Source organism: Vulpes vulpes, chromosome 2, assembly GCF_048418805.1.
Source record: "Vulpes vulpes isolate BD-2025 chromosome 2, VulVul3, whole genome shotgun sequence".
Lineage (NCBI taxonomy): Eukaryota > Metazoa > Chordata > Mammalia > Carnivora > Canidae > Vulpes > Vulpes vulpes.
The window spans coordinates 126756840-126769158 of NC_132781.1; the positions used below are offsets into that span (position 1 = coordinate 126756840).

Sequence of the window (12319 nt, forward strand, 5' to 3'; positions counted from 1 at the left end):
TTTGTCTCTTAAACTAGTAAGTCATTACTCCAATATAAGATGCACATGCTTATTATATTTTTATATATAATTTATAAACAGCCTATCATATTCAGGCTTCTAGACTTACCAGCTCTGTGATCTTGGGCAAATAACCTCTCTGTCTCAGTTTCTACATTTGTAAAATGGGGGCTAGTATCTCCTTTATAGATATACTCTGAAGTACACTTTCAGTTAATACATGAAAAGTACTCATTCCTGGAACATAGGTAACTACTAAATACATTTTTATTATTTACTCCTGCAGTGGTGCTATGTAAATACGAAGATGATCCATAAAGCATTTCTGAGAGAGAGCTCCCTCTGAGATGCAGGTATTTAAGATTATTAGTCAAAGTATTTAAAATGAACTACAGTGGAGTCAATCTGAGTTATTCTAATTCTGTGGTATAAAATTATTTCTACAACAGTTTTCTCAATTAAGCTTAGCTTATGATACCTTTTTAGCAAAATAAGGGAAATAAAGGCATTAAGAACTTTTACTGCCAGAAACTGGAAAAGAACCTTGCTTAGAGTTCCATTTCAACAAGGTCTAAAATTTCCAGTGGTTCCAATTTCCCATGAAAAAAGATACACACGTTTATTGTAAAAAAATGTTGACAATTCAACAATCCAAGAAAATAAGAGCTTCCTTTAGTAATACTTTAATTTTTCCTTAACCTGAGAGCTTACAACCAATATAACCTAAACTGAAAACTGCATTTTCAAAGCAGAGAGAAAATGTAACATTAAAGAGAGATATTATAACATTTAGACATTAAACTGTCTAGAAATTTTCCTTACTTCAACCAATCTCGTACTACTTCTCTTAACCTATAAAATAGCATAGCTTGCAAAAGTGAACCACTGAAACGGTTCAGAGCCTCTGCCCTAAGGAAAGACTGAGCTATGTTTAGGGGCGAGAGAAGTAAAAATTATAAATAAGCAGAAATGAGGATTAATCTGAAGAAGCAGTAAGTAAAAACTGGCACCAAGGGCCATAATTAAAAACTACATTCCATATGCCCATCCAGTTTTGTTTTTTTTTTTAAGATTTTATTTATTTATTCATGAGACACAGAGAGAGAGAGGCAGAGACACAGGCAGAGGGAGAAGCAGGCTCCATGCAGGGAGCCTGATACAAAACTCGATCCTGGGACTCCAGGATGATGCCCTGGGCTGAAGGCAGGGCTAAACTGCTGAGCCACCCAGAGATCCCCTGCCCATCCAGTTTTATGTTGGCTACATATAGTCCACAAATGATTTTTGAAACACCTCAGTCTAAAAAGTCTCACCTGCCCTTTCACTAAACGATAAAGAGCTAGAGTTGCTCCCAAGTGCTGAGCTTGCATGCCATCTTCTGTTAAGATTGTAGGGCACACTACCAGTACATCGTCTTCAGACTTGATTACCCTTACCCTGCAAAGAAGCCAAAGAATTTTTAAAATGAAATTAATGAAGTAAAACAAGTCAGAATTCCATTAACATTGAACCTAAGTTTATCTAATTATTTAAATATAATATTTCCATGGAAGACACTGAACCTAGATAATTAATGATCAGCACTATCACCCAGAAATGTGGAAGGAGCAAGCTTCCTGAATGTCTACTTAACGCAGAAGAAACAAAGAGATTTTTCTAAGAGTTCATTCACAGTTAGAAAAACATACCTACATTTCCAGTATCTACCTACTGGAACTTTTTCAAAGGAAGGATTTGGACTCTTGGGAAGATTCTTCCTGACCCAATCGATCAGAAATTGTTTGGGAGATTTTCCAGTCCAGCTTCGAGCTGTATAGTCAAAATTTCTTACATCATGAGGTTCTTTCTTTTTCTCTAAAATGACAGACAAAGATTGATGCTTTAAAAATTATCACGCAATAATGTAGAATCTCTTTTGAGTGATGAAAGTCCTCTCATTTTGGGGAAAAAACTTTTAGAAGAGAACAAGTGAAAAAAGGAGAAAAACTTGCTCTTCTACAAGTGGTGTAAGGAAATCCCGATTGGATAGAACCACGGAAAATCTGAATTGTTAAACATAAAGTATCCCGAGTAACTTCTTGTAAAGTATCTATGATACTATCCATGTGATGAATTATTTAGGGTACTCTGAACTACCTACCACATAGGAAGGGTAATCTTGGAAAAAAATAAAAATCAGATGTCATTTCTCTGCTTAACGGCTGCCACCACCACGACCACCTCATTGGCTTCATATTACATCTAAAATAAACTTCAAATTCTCTATGGTCCATCTCTGCCTATATGTTACCACTCTACCACCATGCTCACTATACTACATCCACACAGGAAAGACAGCTACCTCCCCTACTGCTCTTGAGCCTGCCTGGCCTAACACAGTAGCCAACAGCCACAGGACAAACCTGAATTAATTACAATTAAACTTTCAGTTTCTCAGTTGCATTATTCACATTATAAGCAACCAGTACTCGTATCTAGCTAGTAGCTGCCATATTAGCTAACTCAGATACAGAATATTTCTGTCAGAGTGTTCTGTTGAATTGTCTGCTCTAGATCTTTTCCACATTATTATTATTTTTAAAGATTTTATTTATTTATTCATGAGAGACACAGAGAGAGAGAGAGACAGAGATACAGGCAGAGGGATAAGCAGGCTCTATGCATGGAGCCCGATGTGGGACTCGATCCCGGGTCTCCAAGATCACATCCTGGGCTGAAGGTGGCGCTAAACCGCTGAGCCATCCGGACTGCCCTCTTTTCCACCTTAGACTGCAAATGTACCATCTCCCTCCTTAGAAGGTCCTTTTATTTTTATTTTTTAATTTTATTTATTTATTCATGAGAGAGAGAGAGAGAGGCAGAGACAGGCAGAGGGAGAAGCAGGCTCCACGCAGGGAGCCCGACGTGGGACTCCAGGATCATGCCCTGAGCCGAAGGCAGGAGCTTAACCACTGAGTCACCCAGGTGTCCCTAGAAGGCCCTTCCCATCAACATGTCACTGGACTGACACCTAATCATCTGTTGTATCTCAGAGCAAGTCATTAGCCCCCTTATCTCTATCATTAGAAGTCAGTTTTCTTGCTTTGATAGCACACATCACAATTTATAATTACATATGTATATTTGAAGCTTACCTCCCCTATAAGACCATATGCTTGAAGGGGGCCAGGACTAGGTTAATTTGTTAATAACTGTACACAAAGCAATTGACATTATGGACAAAGATTCAATAAATATTTATGAAACAGTGTATAATCAAAAAGATTGAAGGGACTCCTGGATAGGTCAGTGATTGAGCGTCTGTCTTTTGCTCAGGGTGTGATCCCAGGACCCCGCATCAGGCTCTCCTAGAGGAGCTTGTTTCTCCCTCTACCCATGTCTCTGCCTCTCTGTGTGTCTCTTGTGAATAAATAAATAAAATCTTATAAAAAAAACTGACAATTTAGTATAGGACTTGACTATATTACAAATAAATATAAACTAACTATATCAATAATTTACTTAGCACAAATAAATGCAAGATTACACACATGGTGGCACGGCAGGACTCATGGTGGCTTAAAAGAGGTACTTTTTTTTTTTAAAAGATTTTATTTATTTATTTGTGAGAGACACAGAGAGAGAGAGAGAGGCAGAGACACAGGCAGAGGGAGAAGCAGGCTCCATGCAGGGAGCCTGATGTGGGACTCGATCCTGGGACGTCAGGATCATGCCCCAGACCCAAAGCAGGCGCTAAACCGCTGAGCCACCCAGGGATCCCCAGAAGTGCTGTTTTGGGTTGAGCCTTGAAGCAAGGGAAAGGTCGGACAAGTAGGGGGTTAACAGGATGAGCAAAATCACGAAATAACATGTGGCTGTAGTACACAGCTGGGTGAATATGGCAGAAAGGCAGATTGTGGCAGAATGCAGTCTTCAATACGATGATAAAGGGCTTGGACTTATTACTGATCAAGGGTTTTTAACAGGGAACTCACATTCAGATGTGTGTTACAGAAAGAGAATTCTGGCAGGAATTTGGAGGATGGACTGGAAAGAGATGAGGCTGAAGCAAGATACTGGTAAATTATAAAATGCTATAAAAGTTATCATAATTATTATTTTTCCAAGAAAGTATGTGGAAGCCTAACTTTACTGCCAGCTTATGCAGTTTGCTAGAATGCAAAGTAACACTTCTCAATTTTATTTTCATTGACATTTTATTACTTACAGCATGAAACACTTTCCCTTCATTTTACCTTTCTCTTCCTCAGTAGCAGCTACAGATTTTTCAAATAAGTTAAAGTTCAAAGCCTTTTCCTCTTCTGTGGCTACAGGAGGCTTTTTCCTTTCATTCTGTTGATGTGAAATCTTTATGGCTGGATTGAATACTGGATGGTCTTCTAAAGTTTCCATTTCTACCAAGAAAAAAGATCATGCTTTGTTGTATTTGTTTTTTTATGACTGTTTACTTTGCAAAGATGTTTTTTAAAGAAGACAGTATTCCTTCTTTTTCCTTGTAACCAAGTACTCAACACTTCCTACTTAAAATTTGTGCTAGAAGTCGGAGGCAATTTATTTTCACATCACACATTTTAAAGAAATTATTTAACAAAAGTAGAAGGTCTGAAGAAACATCCTTATTAGTAACGAATACTCATGGAATTATATCCACCTGTCCTTCTTGAGGGAGGATGGTATTTTATGATATACATCAGACACTGACAAACTACGGCCTGCCAGTCAAATCTAGCCCCACTACCTGTTTCTTATAAGCTAAGAATGATTTTTATATTTTTAACCAGTTGAAAAAAAATAAATATATGATGACATGTGAAAATTATATGAAATTCCCATTTCAGAATCCATAAAGTTTTATGAAACCACAGCCATTCACTTATGTATTGTTCGTGGCTACTTCTATGCTGTGACAGCAGAGTTCAGTAATTGTGAGAGAGTCTATATGGCCTGTACAACCTACAGTATTTATTTGGCTTGTTACAGAAAGTCTCCCAATCCCATGTATAAACTGTTAGACAAACTAAAAAGAGGCAATCTCCATGCTAGGAAAGCAAAAACGAAAAGACATTTACACATCTAAGAATTTGGAAGTGTTTACCTCTTTGAAATTTCCTTATTTTTTCTTGAGACTCTTTTTGGCCTTGCTTGTTTTTTTCTAGTTTAAAGGTAGCTGCTTGCTCCTTTGCATCCAGAAGTTTTGCTGCAAGATGCAAGTATCTTTCATTCTGTTCCAAATAAGATGATACAGAAATTTAAAAAAGAACAAAATGAGTTAATCAACTGTCAATGTATTACATCAAAACCGATGATCTTTTGGGGTGCATGGGTGGCTCAGTGGTTAAGTGTCTGCCTTCAGCTCAGGTCGTGATCCCAAGGTCCTGGAATCAAGTCCCGCATTACACCCCATAGAACCTGCTTCTCCCTCTGCCTATGTCTCTGCCTCTCTCTCTGTGTCTCATGAATAAATACAATCTTAAGAAAAAAAACAAAACACCTGTTATCTTTTGATCTTATTCTTTGTTTTTTCTTTTTTTTTTTTTTAAGACTTTATCTATTTATTCATGAGAGACACAGAGAGAGACAGAGACACAGGCAGAGGGAGAAGCAGGCTCTCTGCGAGGAGCCCGATGCAGGACTCAATCACCGATCCTGAGATCATGCCAAGAGCCAAAGGCAGATGCCAACCGCTGAGCCACCCAGGTGTCCCTGATCTTATTCTTTGATCCAGCACATCTACTTATAGAAATTTTTCTCAGAGAAATAATACAAAGGTGCAAATTTGCAGGTACATATAAACAATACTGCAGTACTGCCTGAAGAAGGAAAACTGCAAATCAAGTGTGTACCACATCTACAGAAAAAATTAATTGGCTACTAGAAAAAAAATGAGAGAGTAAAAGAATGAGTGTGATCCATATGGAGAACTTCCATGACATGTTAAATAAAATTTAAAAACTACAGAATAAAAAGTAAATGTGAGTTCATTTCTGTAAAAGGAAAATATCTTATTTTTATGCATTTTATAAATACATGTTTTTAAAGGACTGTATCAGTAATAAGATAATAATACTCATTTGAAAGTTATCTTCCCATAATCTCCTTCTTGTAGAAGAGTCAGGGACATTAAAAAAAAAAAAGGCCTCTGGGGAAAAGGGAAGTAGTAAGACTTAAGAATCTGACTCTGCTGAGCAAACACAGTTTTTTGTTTTTTTTTTTAATTTCTATTTATTTATGATAGTCACACAGAGAGTGAGAGAGAGAGAGGCAGAGACACAGGCAGAGGGAGAAGCAGGCTCCACGCACCGGGAGCCCGATGTGGGATTCGATCCCGGGTCTCCAGGATCGTGCCCCAGGCCAAAGGCAGGCGCCAAACCGCTGCGCCACCCAGGGATCCCAAACAGATACAGTTTTAAGTTAAACTCAAATTTCTGCTTTTTTCCTTAGATTGATAAGGGACAGGTGAGATGCATCAATGTATGGGGTGGAGAAGGTAAGGGCATAATGCTGCTATGAAACAGAACTATAAAGATGAAGGAACAAGAGATAAACTAAGTCTGCACATGCAGCTGAATTCTGGGACCACTCTATGTAGAACACATACAATACAGTGTTACCAGGTAGAAGGGTTAGCTCTTTTCTCTTCGTCACCCAAATGACACTCATGCTTTCAGCAGTCCTACCTCTGCCACTGATAACACCATTGCTCCACCAGCAAATCTGTTTTTGGTTTTGTTAAGCTTTGTATTAGGTAAATCAACAGTTTCTCTGAATTCTTGCTTTAAAGGTTTCTGTTCTTTTCCAATTCAGAGTCTTATTATTTTACACCTGAGGAAGTGCAACAGCTACCAAAATGGCTTCCCTATCCTTTCCAAATCACCTAGAACGCTGTTCAATGTTCCAAACCACCTTTACCAAACACTACTAAATCTGACCTACAATATCAAATTCTCCTTATAATTCACCTGCCCCCATGCTTCGGCGATTCTTCCTAAGAGGAAAAGTCAAATTCACTTTTTAGGCATCAAAATCTTCTGGTATCAGCTAAACTCACCTGTTTACTCCTACCTGGCAGTACTCATCTACGTTTTTTGCTCTGTATAGACTCATTAACTGTCTAACACCCAAAGGCCCCTTACACAATTCCACTTCTGTACCCTGTTCATACTGTCTCACCCATCTGGACCATCTTCCTTTTCCTGCCCATGTGCACTCCATCCACCCTTCAAGTTCCACCCTCGGCTTTGCAGACTTAAGCAAATGCTCCAATCAGAAGAGACCCTGTTTGAACCTCAACATAGACTTGTACTGTCCTAAATTCTTTTTGTTTGTATTAGCTTAATACAGGCACATAGTTAAAAAAAAAAAAGCTTATAGGACATAGAAGAGTCTAAAAAAAGAGGTCTCCCTTCCTTTCTAGCACCCCAGTCCTAATCATTAATAGCTTCTTGCGAATCTTCCCAGATCTTTTCTGTGCATACGTAGGAATGCAAATATATGTATTTTTTTCTTTTACACAAATGGGTTCTGCAACTTCCCTTTTTTCTTTCTAAATCAATTTCACTATGGTATAATTTACATACAATAAAATACACCCATGTGAGTGTACAAGTAAATGAGTTTGACAAATGTATATATCTGTGTAATCACTATCATAACAAAGATATAAAACATTCTCATCATCCCCAAAAGTTTCCCTTCCTGCCTCTGGATTCAAGCAACCACTGATCTGCCTTTTTTGTCACTACTGAATGATTTTGCATGAATGACTTTTCTAGAATTTAATATAATAATTACACATGTACTCATTTGTGCCTGGCTTCTTTCATTCAAGTATGTTTTAGAGAGTTGCTTGCAGTGTTTGGCTATTAGGAATATAAGGCTGCTATGAAATTTTACATGCAGGTTTTTTTCCCGGACATGTTTTCTTTTTTCTTGAATAAATACGTAGGAATGAAACTGTTAGGTCATTTGTTAAGTGTATGTTTAACTTCATAAGAAAGTGCCAGTTTTCCAAAGTGGATGTACTATTTTACACTCCCAAAATCAATGTCTGAGTGTGCCCGTTGCTCCATGCTCTCCCAATACTTGGTATTACTCAACTCTTTAATCATAGCCATTTTGATGAATATAAAATAGTATCTCATTTTAAGTTTTGTTTTCATTTCTCTGACGACTAATGATCTTGAAATTATTTTTATATGTTTACTGGCCATCCATGCATCTGTTTTCATAAAGTGTCTGTTGTCCTTTTAAAACATCTTTATAAATTCTAGACAGAACTCTTCTGTCAGACATAGATATTGTAATATTTTCTTCCTACAATGTTTCCATTTAACCTTCATTTTTAGTTTCTCTTATGATACTTAGGTTTTTTCTTACCAGTCCACAGATATCCTCTGTAAAGAAATGTGCCTTTTATTATCCAAGGAATTTAGCATACTCCCTCCCTACAAATGATAATCATTTAAAAATATTTGATGACTATCTCTTTAAACACGGGAGGACTATAAGTAACAGCTACTGAGCAGTTATTCTGTGCCATTGCTATTTTGCTATTTATAAGTTTTATTTTGTTTTATCTTCATATCAACTCCTAGAGGTCCGTCCTTCCTTCCTTCCGTCCGTCCGTCCGTCCGTCTGTCCTTCCTTCCTTTCTTTTGAGGTAGGTATTTCTTTAATTACAAAGGTGAAAACTAAGTCACAGAAAAGTTAAATATGTTGCCTATGAATATCCAGCTAGAAGCCTAATACAAATTTCTAACTCACAGGGTCAAATTTTTCCTCCTCTTCTAAACTTTTAGAATTCTCACTCTTTTCTTCTTCGTTCTGCTGTTCAGCATACCGCAAGATCCATTCTTTCATATTTACTTCCAAATTTTTTTCTTCCTTTTTGGGCTGAAAGGAAAAACAAATATCTGAAAAACCAAAGTTAGAAAAAAGGTGTCAAACTATCATTAAGTGTCCTTGTTTTACTATTTTTTCTTACACTCAGAAACAGGAGATACATAAGCTTCAATAATATTACATACTGTTCTACGAAGGACAAATGAATTCAACATTACTTTAAGAAGCCCAAACCTGCAAAATCCAAAAAACATGTTTATATAAAGAAGCAAAAAAAGAAAAGAATGGTTAAACAGTAGCGTTATGCCTTAAAAACAGTGGTTTTCTGGCAATTATGCTGTCCAGATTTTTGTTTTTGTTTTCAGGCTTTACCGAGGTATAACTGATACATTTAAAAAGTGTACATATTTATTTATTAATTTTTTTTTTTAAAAAGATTTTTTACTTATTCATGAGAGACACACAGAGAGAGAGAGGCAGAGACACATGCAGAGGGAGAAGCATGTTCCATGCAGGGAGCCTGACATGGGACTCAATCCCAGGACTCCAGGATCACACAGAGCCTAAAGGCAGATGCTCAACCAGTAAGCCATCCAGGCGTCCCAAAATTGTACATATTTAATGTGCATATTAATATATCAATTATATACTAGTTTATCGTAACGTATATTTAAGCTTATCATTTTGATGAGTTTGGACATATGCATACACTCGTGATCACTACAATCAAGGCACTAAACTTATCCATCATCTCCAAACCCCTGTGTTCTTTTGTTCATGTGTGTTGGTGGGAGTGAAGAGTGGTGGCTGTAGTAAAAACACTTAACATGTCATCTATCCTCTGAATATATTTTACAGTGTACAATTTTTTTTTTTTTAAGATTTTATTTATTTATTCACGAGAGACACAGAGAGAGAGGCAGAGACATAGGCAGAGGGAGAAGCAGGCTCCATGCAGGAAGCCCAACGTGGGACTTGATCCCAGGAGCCTGGGATCATGCCCTGAGTCCAAGGCAGATGCTCAACCACTGAGCCACCCAGGCATCCCTAAAGTGCACAATATTGTATTAACTATAGGCATTATGTTACACAGATCTCTAGAACTTATTCATCTTGTGTAAATGAAACTTTTAACAATTAGACATTTCCCCACTTCCCCCTCTCCTCCCTTCACCTCCAGTAAATACCATTCTATTCTCTTCTATGAATTTGACTATTTTGGATACGTCGCATAAGTGAAATCATGTAGTATCTATCTTTCTATGACTGGCTTATTTCACTTAGCATAATGTCCTCCAGGTTTAACCACGTTCACAGAGGTTTTATGATACGCAGATTATTTAAGTGTAATGCCCTAGTGAAGTACACCTTCTAGTAGTCATGCCTTTCTGTAATCCCCTTCCACATGTATTTTGGAATTGGCCACGTGGAAAGAGGAATGCCTGGCTAGCCCCCTAGCTGAGGCACTAGTCCTATGAGTAAAGAAACCATTTTGGATATTCCAGCCTAAGAAGATAACTTGTGGAATAGAAGGACTAACCAACTGAGCCCAGTCCAGACTACAGAATCTAAAGAAGTTAATTGCTGGTTTAAGCCACTATATATTTGGGTGTTTTGTTATGCAGCAAAACATTACTAAAACAGTGACAGAAGAGCCTGGCAAACCAATTAATTATTTTCAATAAGCAAAAATCTTTTTTTTTTTCAATAAGCAAAAATCTTATGGCAACCTAGTATTTCTACTCATGAACTGTTACATGTGCTTCATTCTGATTTCATACAACTTCAAATGTTTAATTTTTAAATTACCTTAATCTTAGTATCTTCTTGTTTTTTGGTTTTAGATTGCAATGGAGGGGAAACAGTGGCTGGTATTTGAGGAGACTGGAATTTTGGCCTACTTTTAGGTTGCTGTTCTTCAAATTCTTGACTGAATCCTTCAGGAAGTGCATCTTAAAAATCAGAATAAAAAAACATGCATATGATACATAAAACAAGCATCTGCATTCATTAAACATACACATAAACCTTGCCTAGACAAACAGCACCTTTCTTTCTTTCTTCCATCCCTCATTGCCTCAGAATAGAAATCCTATGATGAAGCTGGCTTTACTGTCAAAGTAGGAATGGGAACACTCATCAGATAGCTAGCCCACCTCTTTTTGGCCATTTATTTCACACTCAATGTGTTAGGCTTCTAAATTTTCATAAAACGATTTGAACCTTTCCCAACTCTTTGGTTGCCTGTCATAGTATATGGCAGGATCCTTACTCAGTCGTTTGCACTCCAGCTTCTTGCCAAAGATTACAACCCTCGTTAAATCAAATTTATCCAAAGCCAGGTGGCCCAAATTTCTGAACCCAAACCAGCCAGATAAGTTATAGGCAGGCAAACTTTGAAAATTTGTTGTATTAATTGCCTTGTAAGATGACTACTGACAACTGAAAGTAAGCACAAAAAATAATTTCTTCTTGCATGGACTACAACCTCTGAAAATACACTGTAAAGAATGAAAAAGGGTGAGAACATTTACAAAATAATTATAACACAATGAAAACATTTTAAAACTTGATAAAAATGTCACAAATGCTGAAATTATTTCAAAAGGGTTCTAGAAACTGTTAAGAATTTTATGACCATACTACTTACCATCTGAAAGATTTAAACAGAGCCAATCCAAGGCAGAATGGAGATCACCTCCTTGTAAGAGTGTGTTAGTCATGGCATCTTCAATGTCCTTAGTCTTAAATGAAAAAGCTTGTAAAGCCATGTATAAATCCTATGAAAGTGAAATGGAAAAAGGCATTCTATTTTCTCTCCTTTTATTATTAATTTTATTCTCCCACTCATTTTAAACCAGAAACTCTGATACAAATTTTACTTTAAATCTTTTCCCCCCATCTAGTTAGAAGAGTTAAATATGCTCACCAAATGGAGAATTTGACAACTATGGATAAATTAAAAAAGGACTTGGAGACATTGCTCATATTCTAACTACCCAAAGGTATTGTTTGCAATGTAGCATGTTTCCTTTCATTCATTTTTCTATGACTTTGTAAAAACAAATTTCACTTGATACTGTAACAAGCATCATCCCAAGTTATTAGAAACTCATCACTTTTAATAGTTACATAATATTCCACTGGGTAGACATATCATAGTCTAATTATACATTTTCCTATTTGTGACCACTTAGGATGTTTTCTCTTTTTATTTTAAGTAGTGCGCTTCAATGAACATGTTCTATACATAAAGTAAAGCATCTTAATGTACTTTCTAAAGCATGATCTTTAGAGCTGGGCAGAACTGGATTCCAATTCAGACTCTGCTTACTCTGCTACTTGCTAACAATCTCCGGTTATAGGGTCCTAATCTTTCCATGCCCAAATTTCTTCATTTGAAAAATGAGACAAAGTACCTTCTGGTATTGACTATGTCAGATATGATGTAAGCAAAATTGCCCACTACAGAGTCTAA

At 36.9% G+C, this 12319-nt stretch overlaps 1 protein-coding gene across 1 annotated transcript in view; it reads right to left on the bottom strand.

The window, feature by feature from the left end:
- The window catches only part of DHX29 (DExH-box helicase 29), a 48903-nt gene that overhangs the window by 27086 nt on the left and 9498 nt on the right, over window positions 1-12319 (bottom strand). The window contains exons 4-10 of the mRNA XM_026018737.2: window positions 11492-11621; window positions 10651-10793; window positions 8764-8892; window positions 5096-5222; window positions 4236-4394; window positions 1689-1854; window positions 1314-1437 (exon numbers count right to left, since the gene is read on the bottom strand). Coding sequence (XP_025874522.1) covers window positions 1314-1437; window positions 1689-1854; window positions 4236-4394; window positions 5096-5222; window positions 8764-8892; window positions 10651-10793; window positions 11492-11621 — 978 coding nt within the window. The remainder of the gene's footprint in view (window positions 1-1313; window positions 1438-1688; window positions 1855-4235; window positions 4395-5095; window positions 5223-8763; window positions 8893-10650; window positions 10794-11491; window positions 11622-12319) is intronic.